The 19,737-nt window shown below is 37.5% G+C and overlaps 2 protein-coding genes across 3 annotated transcripts in view; one reads left to right on the top strand and one right to left on the bottom strand.

Annotated features, from left to right (window-relative positions):
* uxs1 (UDP-glucuronate decarboxylase 1) overlaps positions 1–11,200 on the top strand; it is a 46,363-nt gene extending 35,163 nt beyond the window's left edge. The window contains exons 11-16 of one of the 2 annotated variants that reach the window (XM_015393789.1): positions 1,218–1,337; positions 2,167–2,210; positions 6,743–6,803; positions 6,919–6,976; positions 7,325–7,428; positions 10,430–11,200. In XM_015393789.1, coding sequence (XP_015249275.1) covers positions 1,218–1,337; positions 2,167–2,210; positions 6,743–6,803; positions 6,919–6,976; positions 7,325–7,428; positions 10,430–10,561 — 519 coding nt within the window. In that variant the 3' untranslated portion in view covers positions 10,562–11,200. The remainder of the gene's footprint in view (positions 1–1,217; positions 1,338–2,166; positions 2,211–6,742; positions 6,804–6,918; positions 6,977–7,324; positions 7,429–10,429) is intronic. The other variant, XM_015393788.1, reaches the window with a different exon arrangement.
* A 966-nt stretch (positions 11,201–12,166) lies between these two features.
* Positions 12,167–19,737, bottom strand: part of LOC107096902 (chromosome unknown open reading frame, human C2orf40) — a 13,940-nt gene continuing 6,369 nt past the window's right edge. Inside the window, exons 2-4 of the mRNA XM_015393787.1 lie at positions 14,814–14,861; positions 14,543–14,712; positions 12,167–12,566 (exon numbers count right to left, since the gene is read on the bottom strand). Of these exons, the coding sequence (XP_015249273.1) occupies positions 12,423–12,566; positions 14,543–14,712; positions 14,814–14,861 (362 nt within the window). The 3' untranslated portion in view covers positions 12,167–12,422. The remainder of the gene's footprint in view (positions 12,567–14,542; positions 14,713–14,813; positions 14,862–19,737) is intronic.

Raw genomic sequence — 19,737 nt, 5'->3', positions numbered from 1 at the left:
AATCCAGGGGTGCTTGACCTCAGTAACTATGGCCAGACACGTTCTCACAGCGCTTCTCTCACGATTATGTGCGAATAGGGAGGTAAATGTGTGCTCACTATTGTCAAATAGGTGTCGCTGCTTTAAATCTATTAAGAAACAGAGACGTCAAGTAACTGGTTCCTTAAATATTTTCCCCAACAAATTTGCTATTTGACTTTTTTGAAATTTTCACTCTTTCATATGTTTTACTAAAAGAATGGATGCTTTATTAAGCCGGACTTATTTTAGGAGCAAAATGCAAATGAAAGGAATAAAAATCTGTACTCACATGAACGCTCCGGTTTGCCCCAGTCTTTTTATGCCCTAGAAATGCGAGTAAAACACTCACTGTACAGCCCCTGCATTACTCTGCATTCCACTTGTGGTGTTTTAACTGCGACACATTTCTTAGGGCACAAATCCATTTTTGTTTTTTGACTTAAACCTTGTAGAATTATTTTTAATTGTGTGTAATCCAACTCTAACAGGCATTGAAATGAGCTTATGCTTAAAATTTCTTGTGTTCAGTATCTTATTTTTGTTTTTTAACTTTAAATTTCAAAAACTTTACCTATAAACCCCATTTGGGCACATACGTTAACACCTGTAAACTTAAAATTGATGGGTGATGGGGTTCTGGTTAAAGGTCTCAAGTAGGAACTTGGAATGTGATCACACTTATTTTAACCTTTTTTAAATTCCAAGTTAATGATTTATATTATCACCATTTTATATTTTCAAAAACTCTTGAAACTTTTGCTGCATAAGGCAATCTGTATGAGTATTTTATCACCTAAAAGTCTTCATCAGTAAAGATGAACATCTGTTTTCTCAATATACTTTTGTTATAATCAAAATACTGGAGACTTCTTTATTTACAGAGGTTCACTTTCTTTAAATACTGCAGGCTGCATCAATTGCTGCAGTTTGTTGCCTAAAGGATGTTTTCTTCTTTATTTGAAATGAATGAAAGTCTGTGTTCATGTTATCTTCAGTGCAAATGAAAGTTGACCTGGCTTTTCAGAGATTGGGATGAATATTTTTCTCATTCTGCAGAAATGTTAGTGTTTAGCATGTGCTGATGCGACACTGTATTTCCCTGAAACTAGCCCCTTGGTTCTTGCAGATAAGCCCAACAAGGCTGAGGTAAATTGAAAAGCTTGTGCCCCATAACTCCTCTTCATCTCTATTTGCAGGAGGGTGTGGAGGTTAGAGTGGCAAGAATCTTCAACACGTTTGGTTCGCGAATGCACATGAATGACGGGCGAGTCGTCAGTAATTTCATCCTCCAGGCGCTACAAGGAGAACCTCTCACTGTATGCAATTTAAGCTTTTTTGCTTGATCTCATTTCATTTTTGTGTGTGTGGGTGTACGCTTGTATAGGAACCAGAGTGAGGACCATTTTTCTGATTTCACCATCACAATGAGGACCTCACAAGGTATTTTGCTAATGGTTAGGTTTAGGGCTAAGGTGTCAGGAGGGATAGGGTGAGGTATGCATTTTTAATGGTTCAGTTTAGGGTTAGTTTAAGGCTTAGGCCATAGAAAGGGTTGAAAATAACTGAAAATCAATGGAAGTCGACACATATAGCAGAATAAACGTGTGTGACTGTGCGTATGTGTGAGTGCCTTTTTATTACATGGTGAGGACTAATTCCATAAATCTTAGCATGTTGGTGTAGCCGGGTGCTGTAGTGGGGACAAATGTCTGGTCCCCATGGATACAAATGCTGTTTTAGGCTTAGGTGTTAGGTTTGGACTAAGGTGTGAATTGAGTTTAGATTAGGGTTAGGGTCACGTTTAGGCTTCAGAAATGGCTTAGAAATTAATGGAAGTCATTTGAAAGTCCCCACAAGGATAGAGAAACACAAACTTTGTGTGTGTGTGTGTATGTGTGTGACAAATGGATGTTTTTGAAATATCTATGCTTGCATTATTATTTTGTGTGAACACCCATATAAGCCCCCATGGGGATTAAAATGTATTGTTGAGGATGCAGCCTCCTGAATATAACACCTCTTTATTCAAACTCAAGTCTTTTGCAGCTACTTGACACACCCAGATGGGTTATTTTACAGAGAAGATACAAGTTTTTTTATTTTTCTTTTATCACATTCTAATAACTTGAGTTGATGTCTTTTCAGGTGTATGGTGCTGGATCCCAGACTCGAGCCTTCCAGTATGTGAGGTAAGCAATCCATTTTTCCATTCTTTTTTTTGCTTTTCAATTCTTGCTATAATTTGCTTTTTCTATTCCTGATATTTTGAGTATAAAACTTTTTACCATGCATTTATGGATGTTTCATTTGATATTAAAATCTGTATCAATGCCGATTTTGAGCAACATTTAAGTTCAGATATCAGTGACACTGCAGCTTATCCATATGGGAAAATCTATTCAGACTATTTCTATACTGCACCCTGAGAGCCTTTATGCACATGTAACACTGCATACATTTTCAGGTCCAGTCTATACAAAGATGCAGAAGCTTCATAACCTGAAACAGCCAGTTTTCTGGTGGACATTTAGCCAGTTGCTACTTAGTTTTCAATCACAAGATGCATTCTGTAAGGAAATATAGAAACGCAGCAAAGTAAGGTTGTATCATCAATATCTGCAGACGAGATGCTTTTATCTGTGTTTTTATCACTCTAGAGGAGAGGGAACTTTTGCAGTTCTGGCTCCTATCAGTTGGTTCCCTCTCAATGTTTTTAAAATTCATCTGAAAGCAAACTTTTCCCATTAAGCCCCGGGGGAGTTTTATTTAATTTTTTTATCTGTGTTTCAAATGTGCTTGTTTTTTTTTTTTACCTATTTCTTTTTTTTCTGGTTTAATTACAGTGTTATTTATGTCTACACGTCTTCATTGTTTTTCACAGCACTTTGGTTAGCTTTTATGCAGTTTTTGAAGTGCACTAGAAATAAATTGGTATGGTATACTATATTTACAGAGCTGCTGTGTCGAGAGGCAGAAGCCTACAATAAAATCAACTTTATCAAGCATCTAAAAAAAGCCCCAATTATAGAGCAGTTTACACTTTAATGCACAGTATACAGAATTTGTTCTAATAACATGAAGTAATGTTTTGTTTTTTCCTTGGATAGTAGTGGTTTTAGAGAAAAATCCTAATGATAATAATAGGTTATAATTTTTCCTGTAGTTTGTTAGTCTTTATGACTCAACTAAACACCTGGATTACATATGATTTCTAATTGCTATAGTGAAATAGTTTAGTAACACAAAAGGTTGGTAAAATTACTAAAACATAAAAAAGTAATTAAAATGAAGTTGGGCTAAAAATTTCTTGATAAGCAGGGAGGTTTCAGTCTTAGGTTTAATAGATACAGTTGGTTAGAACCATTGCAGTTGTATATTAATTTTAAAGATACATTTTTTTCTTGTTACCATGATTTAGTGTTTTCTCTGTCTCTTGTTTTTAGTTACCTTTAAGAAAAAAATTGTGTACATTCATATATATCATACTTACCTGCAGAAATGATTTTATCACAGCCTTCTAAAAAAAAATAGCAATAATGATATTAGATCAAACATCTCTGGGATTGGAAAAGTATTGGGATTTGTGTCAGAGTTTAATGTCTGTTTTAAAATGATGGTTTTGTTGCCCATAATGGTGTAAAACAGAAAGAGATTTTGGTGTATAAATAAAACACGACATATGCTGTGTGGTAAATTAATTCTTGGTCGGAGGCGGACTGATAGAGCTATAAGCCTGACTCAAATATCAGTATTTTCCAGGTTCAAACAGTATTTATCGTTTGTTCGTGGAGGTTGCAGAGATTAATTTCATCAGTTTAAGAGGGAGAGATCACAGAGAAGGAGCATTTGATGTTCTTCTATCTCTAAAACTCGCATCAAACTATGTACCTGCTGCTCAATGTTAGGTTTGTGTTGAATAAACATTGTTTGGTGAAGGTTTATATCAGTGCACATAAAAGAAAATGTACAAAATACCAGGAAGCCTTTGGGGAAAAGCAACATTTTTATTCATTTTGGGCTTAAATCTACAGGCATTTCTCCCTTTTAACAAACTTTTAACAGTATAAATGAATTATCTTGAAGCATATTGATGTTAACTGTAATTATTCCAAAAATGGCTTTCAGTTTAATAAATGTCTCAACTAATGCTGCCCTGCTTGAGGAAAATGTTTCTGTATGTCGCTGTCTGCCTCTTCATTTTACCAGTTCCCGTGGCTCATCTAAAAGAAAGAAGGGGGGGTCTAAGTATGTGGCTTTGATTCAAGTCTCACTTAAGACTTAAATCTTAAATTGTGTTTGGTTCACAGAAGAAAACAGTTTTCTTTAATCTGAGCTAATGATTTCTAGCCTATTCTAGCAATCTATTATGACCTAACCAAGATTTGCAAGACAGTAATGGTCTGAGCTGCTCGAGCTAATTTGTATCACATGATTTTTGGTTACAGTTTTCTTTTGACTCAAAACTAAATCAACATAATTAGGCTCAGAAGTTCCTTAAACTGACAGTAGCTGCCTTTAGACTTGGAAATAAAGCTGCATAGATCATTTTTAGTGCTTTCTCAAAAACCATCCCACACAGAACTAAAAGACCATAGGTTCAAACCTGAGTTTAGGACAAGGTTACAGAAACGTTATGTTGCAGTTTGAATTGACTATTCTAAATAAATTTCTTAAAGGAAAACACACAATCTGAAAAATTCCAGAAGTGTTTATATACTGCAGGGACACTGTGCCTCTTTTTACACTACGTGCCATCCAAGTAGTTATTTTACATATAATAACCTCAAATGAAGGGATCTGATTATCATAGCATAGTATTTGGTAACCTAATATTCAGTATCGGTTAAGAAAGGAGAACTGCACAAGGTTTTGTTATAGTGTGTGTGTTGCATAAAGCTACTTGGAGCTTGAAGAGCATCTCTAGTTTTCCTCATTAAATTAAATGTAAAGCTTGGAAGTCAACACTTATGATGTTGTCTTCTCTGGTATTTGAAGAAAATGTTCACATTGTAACTGAAAGCTTTCACACACTCATGCTGTCAACAATGGCGCTCTAATTTTAAAGTCTATGGTCACCAAAGAGATCAAAGGTTTATGTCTTAGTCAATGTCGAGATTAAACCCAGTCAAGAATCTGTGGCAGGATGTTAAAACTGCAATGACTTTTTGTGTTTAACACTGAAGTTTTTAAACCATTCTTCAGTCAGTTGACATTCAAAGCTGCAAAAACGAACCCTAAAGAAAAGAAGTTGTAACTGTAGCAAATGGTGGTTGCAGAAAGAATTGACTCAGGGGGGAATGAATACTTTTGCTCCTCTACAGATTTTCCATCATGTTTAGCCACCTTTACAATCTTGAATTGAGCTCTCTACTGATAAAGCCTTGTTTTCTTGTTGCATGCCTGTGCTTTAACCCAGCATAAGCCAGAACGATACGTGTATCCATTCATTTCATATACAGTTTCAATCTTGGTAGGTTTCTGTGGAACATCTTCACAAAAAGGAGAGACATTCGGTATGATTCTTTTAACTGATTGGGTATCCGCCTCCCATGTTGAGATTTTAGCCAATCACAGCCACATTATCAGCTGAGACGTTTCACATTCTTGATTTGTTTCAAGGAGTTAACTGATAAATCAAACTCTTACCAAATCCGGCCAGGAGGAACGTGCAAACATGTTCCCATCCCCAAAGGCAAAAATCCCAGTGTGCTTCTTGTTAACCGCAAAGGAAAAAGGCAAAAAAGTCATCTTGCTCATTTTTCAAAAACAAATGGAGCTGTAATCCAGCTGAAACTGGTGCAGCCATGTTTGTTTTGGTTCAGCCTTCTGCCATGTTGACATCATTCCCGCCACTGCATTTCATTGGTACGAAATATTTCTGTATTGAGGCTAATGCAGCTGTTAGCATCTGGCAAGATTTTTTTGTGAGATGTGAATTTGCAAATCTCGTGACAATGTGTCTCGCTTGCAAGGTAACCCCACCTTGGGGTGAAGCAATAAAATGAAGTTTATCTTTAGCTTTTTACATGACATCCGAGTCAATTAGGCTGACTGAAGGGACAAGGGAAAATGACAGAAAACTTGTTGAAAGACATAAAACACCTGACACAAGTCAGACCTGCTTAAACGCAATTTAGCCGAGAAATGTGGAGATGTATGCTAGCTCACTTTAGCTTCTAGAAAATTGTAAACATTATACAATTCTAGTCTAGTTGTTAGAGGGAGAGTTTTCCAGCTTGGTTCCATGTTTGTGTCCTTGTTAGTCTGCAAAGGCTGCTGGTTTGAAACTCAGACTTCTACTTTAGACACCTGAGCAATTCCCTTATCCAGAGATGCTCACCAGGCTCTGTAAATTGCTCACTGCACCCTACAGGGTGGATTAAACAAAAATGTATCAAATGTTTGACTATAAAGTGATTTTACCTTTTCCTATATAAAGGAACAAAGGATGGGCAGGTCATGGTGCAGGGGTTAAGCCCATTTCTTAATCCCATTTCCTGTGAGCCACTTTAAAAAAAACAAACAAACAAAAAAAAAACAACAGCAACAAAAAATAGGAAAGCAACTAATGCCTAAGCAATTTTTTTTCAAGAAAAAATTTGGATTTCGTGCCAAGACAAGTACTGATATAATCATTTTCACAAATGTTTATCTAAATATAAAGTTTGTGAGTTTAATGTTTGATAAAATTCTTTCTTTTTGTCTGTGTGTTTTTTTACAGCGACCTCGTAAACGGCCTTGTGTTGCTGATGAACAGCAACATCAGCAGCCCGGTCAATCTGGTGAGTGCATAATCAGAGACGGTCTTAATAATGCTGCATAGGAAGGATAATCTTTTTCATGCATCGTCATGTCTTTGGCAAACTGATGTAATCAACATGTTTCATTGGATTTTAGGGAAACCCAGAAGAACACACCATACTGGAGTTTGCCCAACTCATCAAAAGTCTTGTTGGTAAGGGTAATCCTCCTAGCTATTTCAGTGCACCCCTGTAATCTCTCATTCCTGCTCATCTCTGGTTCAGCTTCCATAAAAAAACAGAACAAATTTAGTGATTATTTGAATAAAGTTTCTTTAACTGCTCTACATGGAGATTTGAGTTTAGCTTAATGCAGAGGTTTTCACAGGGGATTGGTATGAAAACCTGACATCAGTTTTGTCTCCTCTGTTCTTTGATGTGTCAACCTCTCATTCATCCCTTTGTAGGATTCACATTAGAGAACAATGAATTTTTTTCTTTGTGAGATTTCTTTCTCAGTCCCTTTTTAATAAAAAAACCTACTCTCTTGTTATAATATGCAGTGAGCCGGAGTCAGATCCAGTTTCTGTCGGAGGCCCAGGATGATCCCCAGAGGAGGCGACCCGACATCCGCAAAGCCAAGATGATGCTTGGCTGGGAGCCTGTGGTATGTGTGCTGCACGACATTCAGTAACATGAGCTGTTGGCGTTCACTCATTTAAAAAGAAATGGCCTCAACCCTCATATGTTTTCACCAATGAAACACAAAAATTAGGGCTGTCGAGGAAGAACATTTGGGATTTCTCTTACACTATGATAAAACATCATCTATATAGAGCCTGTGAACCTTCAGTATGTGCATATGGTTGGTCAGAATCGGCAGATAATATATTATGTATCACAAAGAGAATAAATTGGTGAAGCTTTGATTTGATGAGCCTTTATGACAGATTTTTTTTTAAATATAAATGTATCTGTGTATTTGAGTGAGAGCAGTCTATTACACAGCTCTGCAGCCAAAAAGGAATTAGAGATTTCATTTGAAACCATCTATTAATGTACATATAGTGGCATCATTGGCATTTACCCTTTTTGACCGGTGGGAGCGATGGTGCTGGAATTAAATATTCTACTCACATTAAATATCAGAGCACTGTTTTTCTCCATAAAATGTTGAAATTTTTATTTAGCCTAAATATATTAAAAATGTAAAAAAAAAAATAGTAATAATAACATTATAATCTAGACTGCTTTGTACTTTCTACATTTCAATATATGTGATGTAATTGGTGGGTTAAAGGGCAGATTAGACTTCTACAACCGACACATCAAATGTCGCTTGGGTCTGGTCGTGAACCAGTTTTGCTGGTGTGCTTCTGCACCGTCAGTCTGGAATTCCTAGGGACGCACAGCAGTTTTTTGCCAAAGCACAAGGGGGAGCCTATTCGACAACTCGCAAGAACTTTGCCGGTTGGTCACTAGAACTTGGGCGTAGCCGGCAGGATTGTTTATCTTACAAGACAACAATGTCGCGTCTGCAAGGTATCACGGTGACAGAGATGGATCTAGAGTTGCTAGACATCGAAGAGGAGCAGGTTCTGTTATTGGAGTTGGCATAAAGATTGTCCATTGTAGTTGTTCCTCGGTTTTTAAAAATGGCACGCCCCAGGACCGAATAGATAAGGACGACCACACAGACAGCCTGAAAGGAATACCAAGGACCAATCACAGCTGCTTTTTTTCTGCGCACTTCCGCTTGAGGTATGTGCGGATTTGCGACTGACTGGCGCGTAATCAGGATTTTTTTTTAAGGTGCACGACGACGGTTGCAGAACCTCTGCGCGGGAGGCGTGGTCATGCACAGAGACAGATTTGACGGTTGCATCGACTATGTGTCAGAAGCATAAATTGTCCTTAACGCATCACGTGGTTTGCTCACCCGCCTCTGACAAGGAAACAACCGGAAGTGATAGTCATTTTTTCCCAGGAGTTGACGTTTTTTTCTGCAGTAAACGGCTCTTTTTGCCTCACTCCCACTTCCTGTTTTCACCCCTTTGAATCTTTTACTCTACCTGGTGTTTTAGTATTTTCAGTTTCTATTCAAACACATGCATCGACACACCAGACATGGAAGAGGAATAGAATTCAACTTTATTGTGTTCACATTGTCACAGTACAAAGCAACGAAATTCAACTCTCTGCATTTAACCCATCCCCTTGGGGAGCAGTGGGCTGCTATTGTGCGGTTCCCAGGGACCAGGGTAGATTAAAGGTCTTGCTCAGGGACCTGCTCAGGCAAACAATTGTAGATTCACAATGAAAACACATGTGGAGTTATATACTTAACACAAAAGTGCAAAACAACTGAAAATATGTTTTATATTCTAGGTTTTTCAAAGTAGCCACCTTTTCTTCTATTACTGCATCGCACACTCTTGGAATTTCCTTTATGAGCTGGTGTGTCCAAACTTTTTTAGTATATAATTCCACATGTGTTAATTCATAGTTTTGATGCCTTCAGTGTGAATATTCAATTTTCCTAATCTCTTTAAATGAGAAGGTGTGTCCAGACTTTTGGTCTGTACTCTATATGTGGAAAAACTGTTTTCCTTTTTCTGTTTTATTCTGCTTCAAGAAATTACTCTACAGCATGAAGAAAAGTAAATATGCCCCGGCGAATTTGATCTAAGCAGGTCATAAACGGTTAACAGTAGTGTTTGTATTCCCTGTAAAGTTACCTTTACTGTGAGACTTCCCCTAAAATACCAAACTTTTTAAAGCAGTTTTCATGTCAGATTCTTTCCTATCTGCTAAAGAACAATGATGTTAGTTTGTTGTAAAGAATCTAAAATTTATTATCTACAAGCTCCAGTGAGCTTTTTGTTCTTTGACTTTTTAAACACCTATTGAATGATGTTAAAAACAGCTAACATTGAATCGTCGACTCCAGGGGACAACTTGTTAAACCAAGCGTCTGACTCCAATCATCAAGACAGTTTCTCTGTAAATCTCTCACCTCCTCGTACAAATTTCACGGCAGTTTAAATGTGTGTGACTGCTGCAGTGCATTGGTGTACCAAGGAAGGACACGTACCTTTTTAAGATTGGAGTGGTTGTTAATGGCATAAAAGAACTGGACAGCCAGTGTCTGTTTCATCATAAAGGGAAGTTAAGCCATCTATTTGGAGGAAGCTTACAGTTTTTCCTCATCAGATGGTTATCAATTTTTTTTATAAATTCATATGATGTGAATTTCTGGAATTTTCTTTGGGATTCTGTCTCTCACTGTTAGAATGTACATATCATTAAAATTGTAGATTGTTTTATTCTTTTTAAGTGGGCAAACCTGCAAAATCAGCAAGGGGTCAAATACTTATTTCCCCCACTGTAGCTCTGCTGCCTGTACTGCCTGATAAACATCCCTCCAGGTGAATACGTAGGTCTGCTAATCAAGTTGTAGCCTGTTGTCTCGGATTTGTCTGGCTGTACACGTCAGAGGAGAAACCACGACTCAGTGATGATTATAACAGATTGTCCATCATAAAATGGTACAAGTCTAATTTTAGCATTCAGTTGAGTATTTTAACCATTAAAACTTGGTATTTACAACTCTTAAGAACAGTTTTTATTATGGTAATGATGTTTTTACATCTTGTTTTGTGTAACAGGTGCCGCTGGAGGAGGGCTTGAACAAAACTATCCAGTATTTCAGCAGAGAACTAGAACACCAGGCCAACAACCAGTACATCCCCAAACCTAAAGCTGCCCGCATGAAGAAAGGAAGACCCAGACACAACTGAGAGGCAGAAGTCTGCTCTGCTGTACATTCTTCTACCTTTAGAGACTCCCCTGGGGAGCTTCTCTTTGGCGTACCCTGCTGAGTAGAGCACCTTTTTGGAAGTGTCCTTTCTCCTTTTACGGACACGAAGATGGCTTTCTCTCCGAGTTCCCTTTTTAAGGCTGTTGATACCTTGTGTCTGTGCGGCGGATGTGATTCAGTGAGATTTCACTCACTGAGGCTTTCACAACCGATGGACCGGCCTGATCAAGAAGGCAACATGTTGGAGCAAAGCATTTAAAATACAGCCTGTTGTTGTTTCTGTTTATTTTTATGGGGTTGTGATGTTTTTGCTATTTAATGCACTGCGATGAGAATCCTTCAAGCAGACCAAGCCATGAAGAAAGTATTGGTGTTCATGGGTTTCTTGGTGTTGTACGTGCGGATGGGACTTGCCTGAGTTTTTTTTTTCTTCCTCTGGACATCTCATTGTGTCCATCTGCCAGGCCTGCAGTGCACAGCAGGTTTGGGACAAATCCTCCAGCTCAACTGTTTACGGCGCCATTATTGTTTTTAAAGATATCGTGTTTGTGAAATGTTCCTGTCAGGGCGTGCCGTATCGTATTGATGTGAAGATGCTATTTTAATAAACTATTTCCAGTAGTTTGCCTGTTTTGTTGGCAATGTTCAAAGGTCCTGAACAAATTTCTGGATGAGAACAAATACCCAGAATATCTACTGATAAGAAATCATCCAACAGGTTAAATCATTATTTTATTTTATATATTCAGATGTTAGTTGACAGTTGGTGTAATGAGCCATGGATGCAATTGTGGGGGGGATTTTCCTCCATGTAATGGGCACTTAGTTATTTCCACTTGACCAACTTAAGTATCTCAACAAATAAAGTGCCTAAATTTAGATACATGAACTAGAATAAATAAACTGAACTTAGAACACTTGTATCAAAACAGCTGAAATAATAGATACCCAGAAATGGGTGGAATTTAGGGTGAAACATCCCCCGTTTCTTTCGCCTAAATTCTTATCCCCTCTTACTTTGTCTACTTTTCTGTCTCTTTGTCTGTTGCATCTGATTGAATTCCCTTAACTATTTATAATAAAGTTTCATACATAATTACTTAGCTGAACCTTCCAGCAGCAAACTAAATGCCAAATCTGTTGGGCTATTATCTATATCCAGGACATAAATTCCAAAAGCTATATTGGCAAAACAAGACACAGACAAATAAAAGAAAGGAATATATAGACTTTTATTTGGACTTCAACCCCTTGAAACTTTTTATATTTTATCTTATTAAAGTAATAAAACAATATATATATTTTATTGTAAAACAATGGAAAGAAAAGGGAAGCATTAACTCCAGAGGAAAAAATATATATATATATGGATTAAAATGTAAGCTGTGAATGACCTACATGTCAACTGTAAAAGCTCTGAATAGGATCCAGTGGCTTCAAAAAGCCAGTAAAAATGAAGATAAGCAGTTTTCCAAAGGCCTCACAGGTTTTTTTAGTGAACAAATTACTTATAGAGGACCAATCAACACACATTAAGAAAAACTTCTGATGCGTTTCAACTTAAAAAGTTAGAGCTAGTTCTATGATCACCCCTACATGTAGAGTAAGCCACCAAAAATCATTGCTAAACCACTGTACTTTAAGGACTGTTTTATTCTGATAGGTTTGTCCTCAAGTTTGAAGGGAATTAAGTTAGCTGAATAGTTAGAAAGCAGAAAGACAGACTTTAATTGATGGATGAAACTGAGATAAATTGACAGGATTCCCTTGACGAAGTTGTCAGGCATGAAATCTATCACCATTCATTACCTTCCTACAACATGGAGTGTGTGTGGGCGGCGTTAATAGTAGTCATAGTTGACATCTGCCCCATGCCTGTAAGAAGACCGCGGGCCGATGGGGGAGTTTTCATCATAGTGATGCTGACGGCCCTGGTCATGGGATCGGGCGTAGTCCATCCAGTACTGCAGGTCAGCCTCCAGCCTCTGGTGAGAAAACGATCCAACAGGATGGCATATAAGGGGGAACTCGTAGCAGACAAAACCAGCAACTGATAAGACATCGGCTGTGACTGTCAGGAGGCACCGTTTCCACAAATTAACACGTATAAAAAATAAAAAATCTTGAAAAGGCCAGTCATTAGACAGCTTTGGCCTTTCTAGGAAGCGTCAACAAATGGCACATACACAAGGTGTCATCTATATTGAGTGTAGGAGAAACGCTGCTGTGGCTGATTGTAACATGCTGTCAGCTGCTGGAAACAGACACAGCGGGGTGTTATTTTCAGCACTAGCTTTTCGCTCCTTTTTCTCTCTGTTCCTCACTATCCCCTGTGGAATCATGGCGGTCAATGACCTGAAAGAAATCTACATCAGTAAGCGGTCTTAAATTTCTCTGTAGGAAACATTCCATGCTTTTCTATGGTCTGAATTACAACTAATTATCATTTATTCCCTTAGAACGTGCGCAGGTTGAAGTGCCGCGTCTTTTAGAGGGGACTGATAACATTTTATTTTGAATTACTGTCAGCTTTTATATTTCTACTTCCCTGTCTTTTAATTTTTGTACATATGCCTTCTTGTTTGTCACATTTTAAAGTTTTCCTAAAGCAAAAACTACTTTGCTGCAAACTCCTAATACCTTGGTCAGTCTGACTCTAGTGTCAACACTAAACATTGGGAGGAAAAACCTTTAACCTCTATGTTCAATGTGTGCCTATCAATGCCTGCATCGGTCAGCAATAGTCAGACTATTGCTAGGTGATTGTTTTAATCAACTTATTGGATTGTCTGTTTATGAAGATGTAATGGTAACGCTTTCTTTTAAAGCACATCAATAAACATGTAATAACATAATAGTAACATAGCAAGGCACACTATATTACTAGGCAACAAGAAAAACCTTTATTTGGTAATAACCAAAATTTAAGGTATATAGTTTCAAAGTAATTACCTGCATGTAGTTGTTACAATTATATGTTTCTACATAACAATGGAGGCTTTCGGTGGGTAATTACCATTAGGTTACCACATAACAGTTTCTATTAATGGCCACAACCTATCACCACATTTAAAAGTAAATTGTAACTAGTAATCAGGTAAGTAGAGCATCATAAAATGGAATCAAATTACATAAAAATAAGAATATAGTTAAGAAGATTGGCTTTCCGTCTTCTAGGTTTAGTTTTTTGTTATATGGCAATTAATAAACTGCATTTTACTAGATAATGACACATTAATTTATTGCTGTCGGTGAATTGGCTGAGTTACCTGGTAATAACAGTTTGAAATCTAAGAAGTCTGACTTTAACTTGTCTTCCTAAATTTTGAAGCACAGCATTAACGAGAATCTTCCATAGAGGTTTTCTTGTTGCGTACAGTAACTCTCTATGTTATTACCATGTTATTACATGGTTACCTTAAAAGAAAGCGTCGCCAATTAAATTTGAGGAAAATCAGATTTTTCTTAATTGTTGTGGGGAAAAATGATTGTTTTTATAAAGCATGTTTCAAAGCTTGAATTTCATTGCCCATTTCATTAAGGTCACCTCCCAGAGGGGATGACTATAGCTGTCAAAAGTAGTGTTTGTATTAGATTTTTAATTGCCCAGCTTTAAGTCAGAAATGTTTTACCCCTTTACTCATTAAAAACCAAAGTGTTACTTTAACACCTACAGAGTTGAATATAACTTTGTATCAGGTAACAGTTGGTCCAACTCTAAATTAGTGTAAAATTTGTTCAATAGCCAGTGTCAACTTTTCTTAGTCAATTTTGTGTCAATATCAGTAAGACGTCTCAGACACTGGTGGGTAATTGACACCATTTAGAGTAAAGGTTATACTAACTGCATGGCTGTGAAATTTTCAGCTGATTATTAACTTCAACACTTGAGCAAATTTATAGTCAGTATAGTTATAAAGAATCTATTTAGATTTCAGTTTCGATAAAAATATAAACTTACCTGCTCATCGAATCCCATTTGCATAAACTGCATGATCCACTGCTGGACGTCTGGTCTGCTGCGATCCCAAACATTTCTCTTTGTTCTGCTCAGCTTGGCCAGAAATTCTTGGGCCTTTGAAGAAGGGATGGCAACAGAAGAACTGGGTGGGACATGTTCAGCTTCTGCCGCTGCATGAACGAGTCAGACATGCAGCCATTTAAACATAAAGGGCTGGAAAAGGATCAGTTTGATCAATAAAGTTAGTTTGTGTTGTTTGTACTGTATTTACCGTTTCTTCTCACTAAGATCTTCTGCAGGTGGCTCTCACCGGATACATCTGCAAAGGAGAGTCATTAGGAAGATAGTTTAACAATCTTCACTTATGTGCATTGCTAATTATTTATACACCTTGACCTTTTCTACTCTGTTCTTAACTTAAACTAGGTAGTTATAACACATGTTTTATGTAAACTTGCATCTAGAGCGTTACATTAAGCGATGGCCATATATTTATAATTGTTCCTCTGCTGGAATGTAAAATTGACTGCGGTCTAAACTTTTTTGCCATCTCTCTTTTTTTTTTTTTTTTTCTCCAAGATTAAGCTTCACTTGTATTCTTCAAGGAAAAAACACAGCATGATACTGCCACCTCCATGCTTCACACCATGTTTAACCATCCATGTTGTAAATATATGCCACGATACACGATAAACTTTTAACTCAAATATCTATCCATCCTCTTATGCTTATCCCGGTTTGGGTCGATGGTGTAGCAGCTTTAGTAGGGAGGTTCAGATGTCCCTCCCCCCAACCACTTGGGCCGGCTCCTCCAGGGGGAATCCCAAGGAGCTCCCAGGCTAGCTGAGAAACATAGTCCCTCCACTGTGTCCTGGGTTTCCCGGTGGGACGTACCCAGAACACCTCACCAGGGAGGCGTCCAGGGTACATTCTAACCAGATGCCTAAGCCAGCTTAACTGGCTCCTCTCGATGTGGAGGAGCAGCGGCTCTACACTGAGTCCTCCCCAGATGACTGACCTCCTCACCTCTTTCTAAGAGTGAGCCCAGACACTACGGATAAGACTCATGGCTTCAGAGCCATGCGTTGAGGTAAGTCCGACTATGCCTAGCCAGAACCTCTGACCTTGTGCACAAGCTCAAGCTCCTGTCCCACCAGAGAGGTGACATTCTATGTTCCAAGAGCCAGCTTCTTCAGCCGAGGATTAGGGTGCCAAGTTCCTCAACCTCGACTGACACCCATCACACAATGCACCCGACCCCTTTGGTCCCTCCTACAGATGGTGAGCCCATTGGAAGGGGGACCCATGTTTACTCTTCGGGATGTGCCCAGGCTTCGTGTGTAAAAGCATGGCCACCAGGCGCTCACAAGCCTGCCCCACCTCGTGGCCTGGCTCCAGAGTCGGGCCCTTGTGACCCCTGTGTGACGACGGAACACTACATCCATTTATTATATTCATCATTAGGGGTCTTTGAACTGCTCTTTGTCTGGTCCCTCACCTAGGACCTGTCTGCCTTGGGTGGCCCTACTAGGAGCATAAAGCCCCTGACAGCATAGCTCTTAGGGTCACTGGGACACTCAAACCCCTCTACCACGATAAGGCGGCACCCCAGGAAGAGAACTTTAATATCAAACAGCATTTGGTTGGATATGAAAATAAAATAGAGCTTTTTAACAATTCTTGTTTCTCAGCAGAGGGAGCTTTCATTTACTGTAGTATGCATCAATTTAAAAATATGAATTTAAACAAACTTTGTCAGCACATATATGTCATCATGTCTCAAAACTATATCAAGAGGAGTAGTTTATTTATTTATTTATTTCACTGAAGCTAAATTTCTGATTGCTCTATTTGTCTTTTCTATGCTGAATTAGTTTTATAAGTCCAGGCTGATGATAACAGCAATCAAAACTTTTCTTCAAATTGAATAGATAGATAGATCTTATTGTATGTAGTTTCTTTAATATTCTGTTGAACTACAATATATTAGCCAAAAGGAATAGATCTTAAGTAGAAAGTTATGCTAGAAAGGTATTATGAAGATAATCCCATTTGCAAACTATTATATTAAATCAAACTTTTGTTACCGGTAGTTGATTTTCACTACTAAAAATGTATCGATTAGATATTTAGGCTGTTGCTTTACTCTGTAATCTGCCTGTCTTATTTGCCCTTTTTCCACAATTTGTCCTTCATTTGGAGAATGAATTTAGCCCTAATACCCCTACAAGGCAGAAGAGGGTAGAAATCACACCTCCAGTTGAGCAGTGAAGACAATTAGATTTTAGAAGCGATAAACATGATGAGCTCCAAGAATACTTGCCTGGAGAAAGTGACACTGATGGAGAGAGAAGGGCAGGGAGGGTGATAATACAGTGACAGATATCTGACAGGAAACTCTTAAAGCATTCCTCTTACCAAGCCTTTACATTTAAAATGGCATGAATTTTTAAGCTGCTGCATATTTTATATGAAATAAAAGCTTATTCTACTCACACATGTTGATACAACAAACAATGACATTTCTTTATTTTCCATCTATTTACTATGTCGAGATGTAAAAACATTTCTTTCTGCTTTTCAGAAAAATTAATAAACCAAATCAGAAAAGTCCCTCATTTACAGAAGGAACCAGATAAACATGTAAAAAGACAATTGATTCAGAAATCAGACAGATAAAACAAAAATATCTGTATTAGCTAAATACTAATATAATTATAGAGATCTTTTTCTAGAAAATGTGTTTTTACCACTTCCTAAAAATTCAGAGGTTTATATTCTATTATATTACTGTCTTTTTAAACATTTGCAATGCAGATCAAGGTATTGTTTCAAAATGTTTAAGCTAAAGGGCCCTTTAGTTAATTATCAGATTCATGAGGGTGTGAGGAAGCACCATGAAAGGTTTCATCCTTAACTTTATCTTATCTTTAGGAAGAGGCGAAAGTAGATTTATATCTTGCTGGTAAAAGAAAAGAAATTATTGGCCAATATTGTTTTCTTACATGCAACTAATAAGCAAAGGTTAGATTTTTTTCAGGTTTAGACTGATATAACCTCTTTAACAACTAAATTAAAGTTTTGTTATTTCATATTTTGAACTGTTTGCTTTTCAATTTTATTTGTTCAAGAAAAATAATATTCAGGGATGACTAATATTTGATGATTAATTTATGAAAAGGCTTCATCTTCAGGTGTTTTTTTTTATAGTTACATTATTTTTCAATCAATTTTGTAAATATTTAATGATAAATGCCTTGTCACAATTTATTCACACTCTTTAGCATAGTAGATGGAAAAGCCTTTATTGGCCTTGCCGCATTGAAACTTAACATATAGTGATTTTTTTTTTTAAGCTTTAATTGGGATGATGGTACATCTACACAACTCTTTGTTGAAAGAAAGATATGGAAAAGGTTAGCAGTTATCTTTACTCCTGATAAAAAAAAAAAAAAATTAACTTATGTATATAACAGTATCAATTCAATTCCGTTTATTTCTATAGCGCCAATTCACATCTCATGTCATCTCAAGCCACTTTACAGTTCAACTAGATCATAGAGTCAAATTGATTCAAAGTTTTCTATCTAAGGAAAACCAGCTGATTGCATTGACTCATTGACTCTAATGCAATTCCTCACACTAAGCACGCTTTTAGCGACAGTGGAGAGGAAAAACTCCCTTTTAACAGGAAGAAACCTCCAGCTACCTCCTTTGAATTAACTCACTCAGGCCTGATAACAAATGACACAAACCCCTTCCCCAGACTCTCTTATAATTCCATAACAATAAAGAACTTACATAAGAAAATATGTAAAGTAAAATGTTGAGATATTCAAAGGAAACAACAATTTTAAAGTGGTACAAGGAGACATTGTTACTCAGCCACATATAATGAAGTTGTGAGGGCAGAGACAGCTGAGCGCTCAGATGAGTGAGAGTGTGAAAAGGCAGACATGGGGCTAAGCGCTGGAAAAGATGAGTGAATAATGAATACACAGCAAAACAGTGCAGCATCTCAGAGGAACACGTCTTACAAGTGAGTAAATAGCTTAATAATGCTGCAAGATGGCTTCATTTTGACAAATTATCTTCTCTGGGAGGAAGTTTCAATCTACTAGACAAGCTCTCCACCATTTCGCTCCTACTCTGCTTTTTTTTGTTTTGGCAGGGAGGGGTTAGGTGATGAGTGAGGGTTACCTACACGGACGTAAATGAAAGCACTGCTAGCCTGGCTTTTAAACATAATACTGGAGAATCACAGAGATGGAACCCTATATTTCATCTAGAACAACACATTTAATTCTTAATGTTGTTGTTTTTTCTGTTCATTCTATTTAAAATAATTAATTTTTTCTTATTACTATTTTATCTGTTAGTGAGCCTGGAGATTGGGGCTCTTTTTAGAAAGGGGACTTCACTTGCATTGAATTATGTAGAGTCTCAGCGCTGATTCAGTGCCACTGACTCTGCCTAATTTGAAAAAAGAGCAAAAAAAAACAAATTCTAATCCCATCTCATCTGCAAAGGATTCTTTAATAGCAGGTTCACTGCTGTTATTAAAGGACTGAAGTAAGGTGTGAATACTTTTAGGGTACGTATTTCTTTTTCTTTGGGGGCTTCTATATAAAAAGACCTCTTCGTATCAATTGACCAAACAGTTGAAATATGGGGCAGACACATGTTCCTGTTGTCAAAATGTATTTTAAGATATTTGATTTGATGTTAAATACCTCCTTGGCCATAGAGCCAAGAACAAAACTTAACAGCTGCTCATAGTCCTGCTCCCGTTGGCTGAGAAACCTAAACTTTCCTGAAGACTAGAATCCCCTCATCTTCCTCAGAACAGAGATAAAAAAAAAACAAGGTACCAGATCTGGCAGTGGCAGGGAAAAGTGTTTTCAGCTATGCAGGTATAGTACTTTTTATAGTTTGGTTCCTTCACAGTTCTTAACCCCATTTTGTTATTCCTTTAAGGAATAACCATCACATTAAGTTTCAATTACCGTATTTTCACGACCATAAGGCGCACCGGACTAAAAGGCGCACTCTCAGTTATGTGTCCCATTTCTGTATTTAACACACACATAAGGCGCACCGGACTATAGGGCGCGTTTTTTATATACAGGTACATGTCCTCTCAGGTGGATTTTCCCACTTAAAAACATATTAAAACTACTTTATTCCCATTGATC

This window comes from Cyprinodon variegatus, unplaced genomic scaffold (assembly GCF_000732505.1).
Source record: "Cyprinodon variegatus isolate N-32 unplaced genomic scaffold, C_variegatus-1.0 Scaffold657, whole genome shotgun sequence".
Lineage (NCBI taxonomy): Eukaryota > Metazoa > Chordata > Actinopteri > Cyprinodontiformes > Cyprinodontidae > Cyprinodon > Cyprinodon variegatus.
The sequence above is the reverse complement of the archived record's forward strand: the minus strand, read 5'-3'. Positions and strand labels throughout refer to the sequence as shown.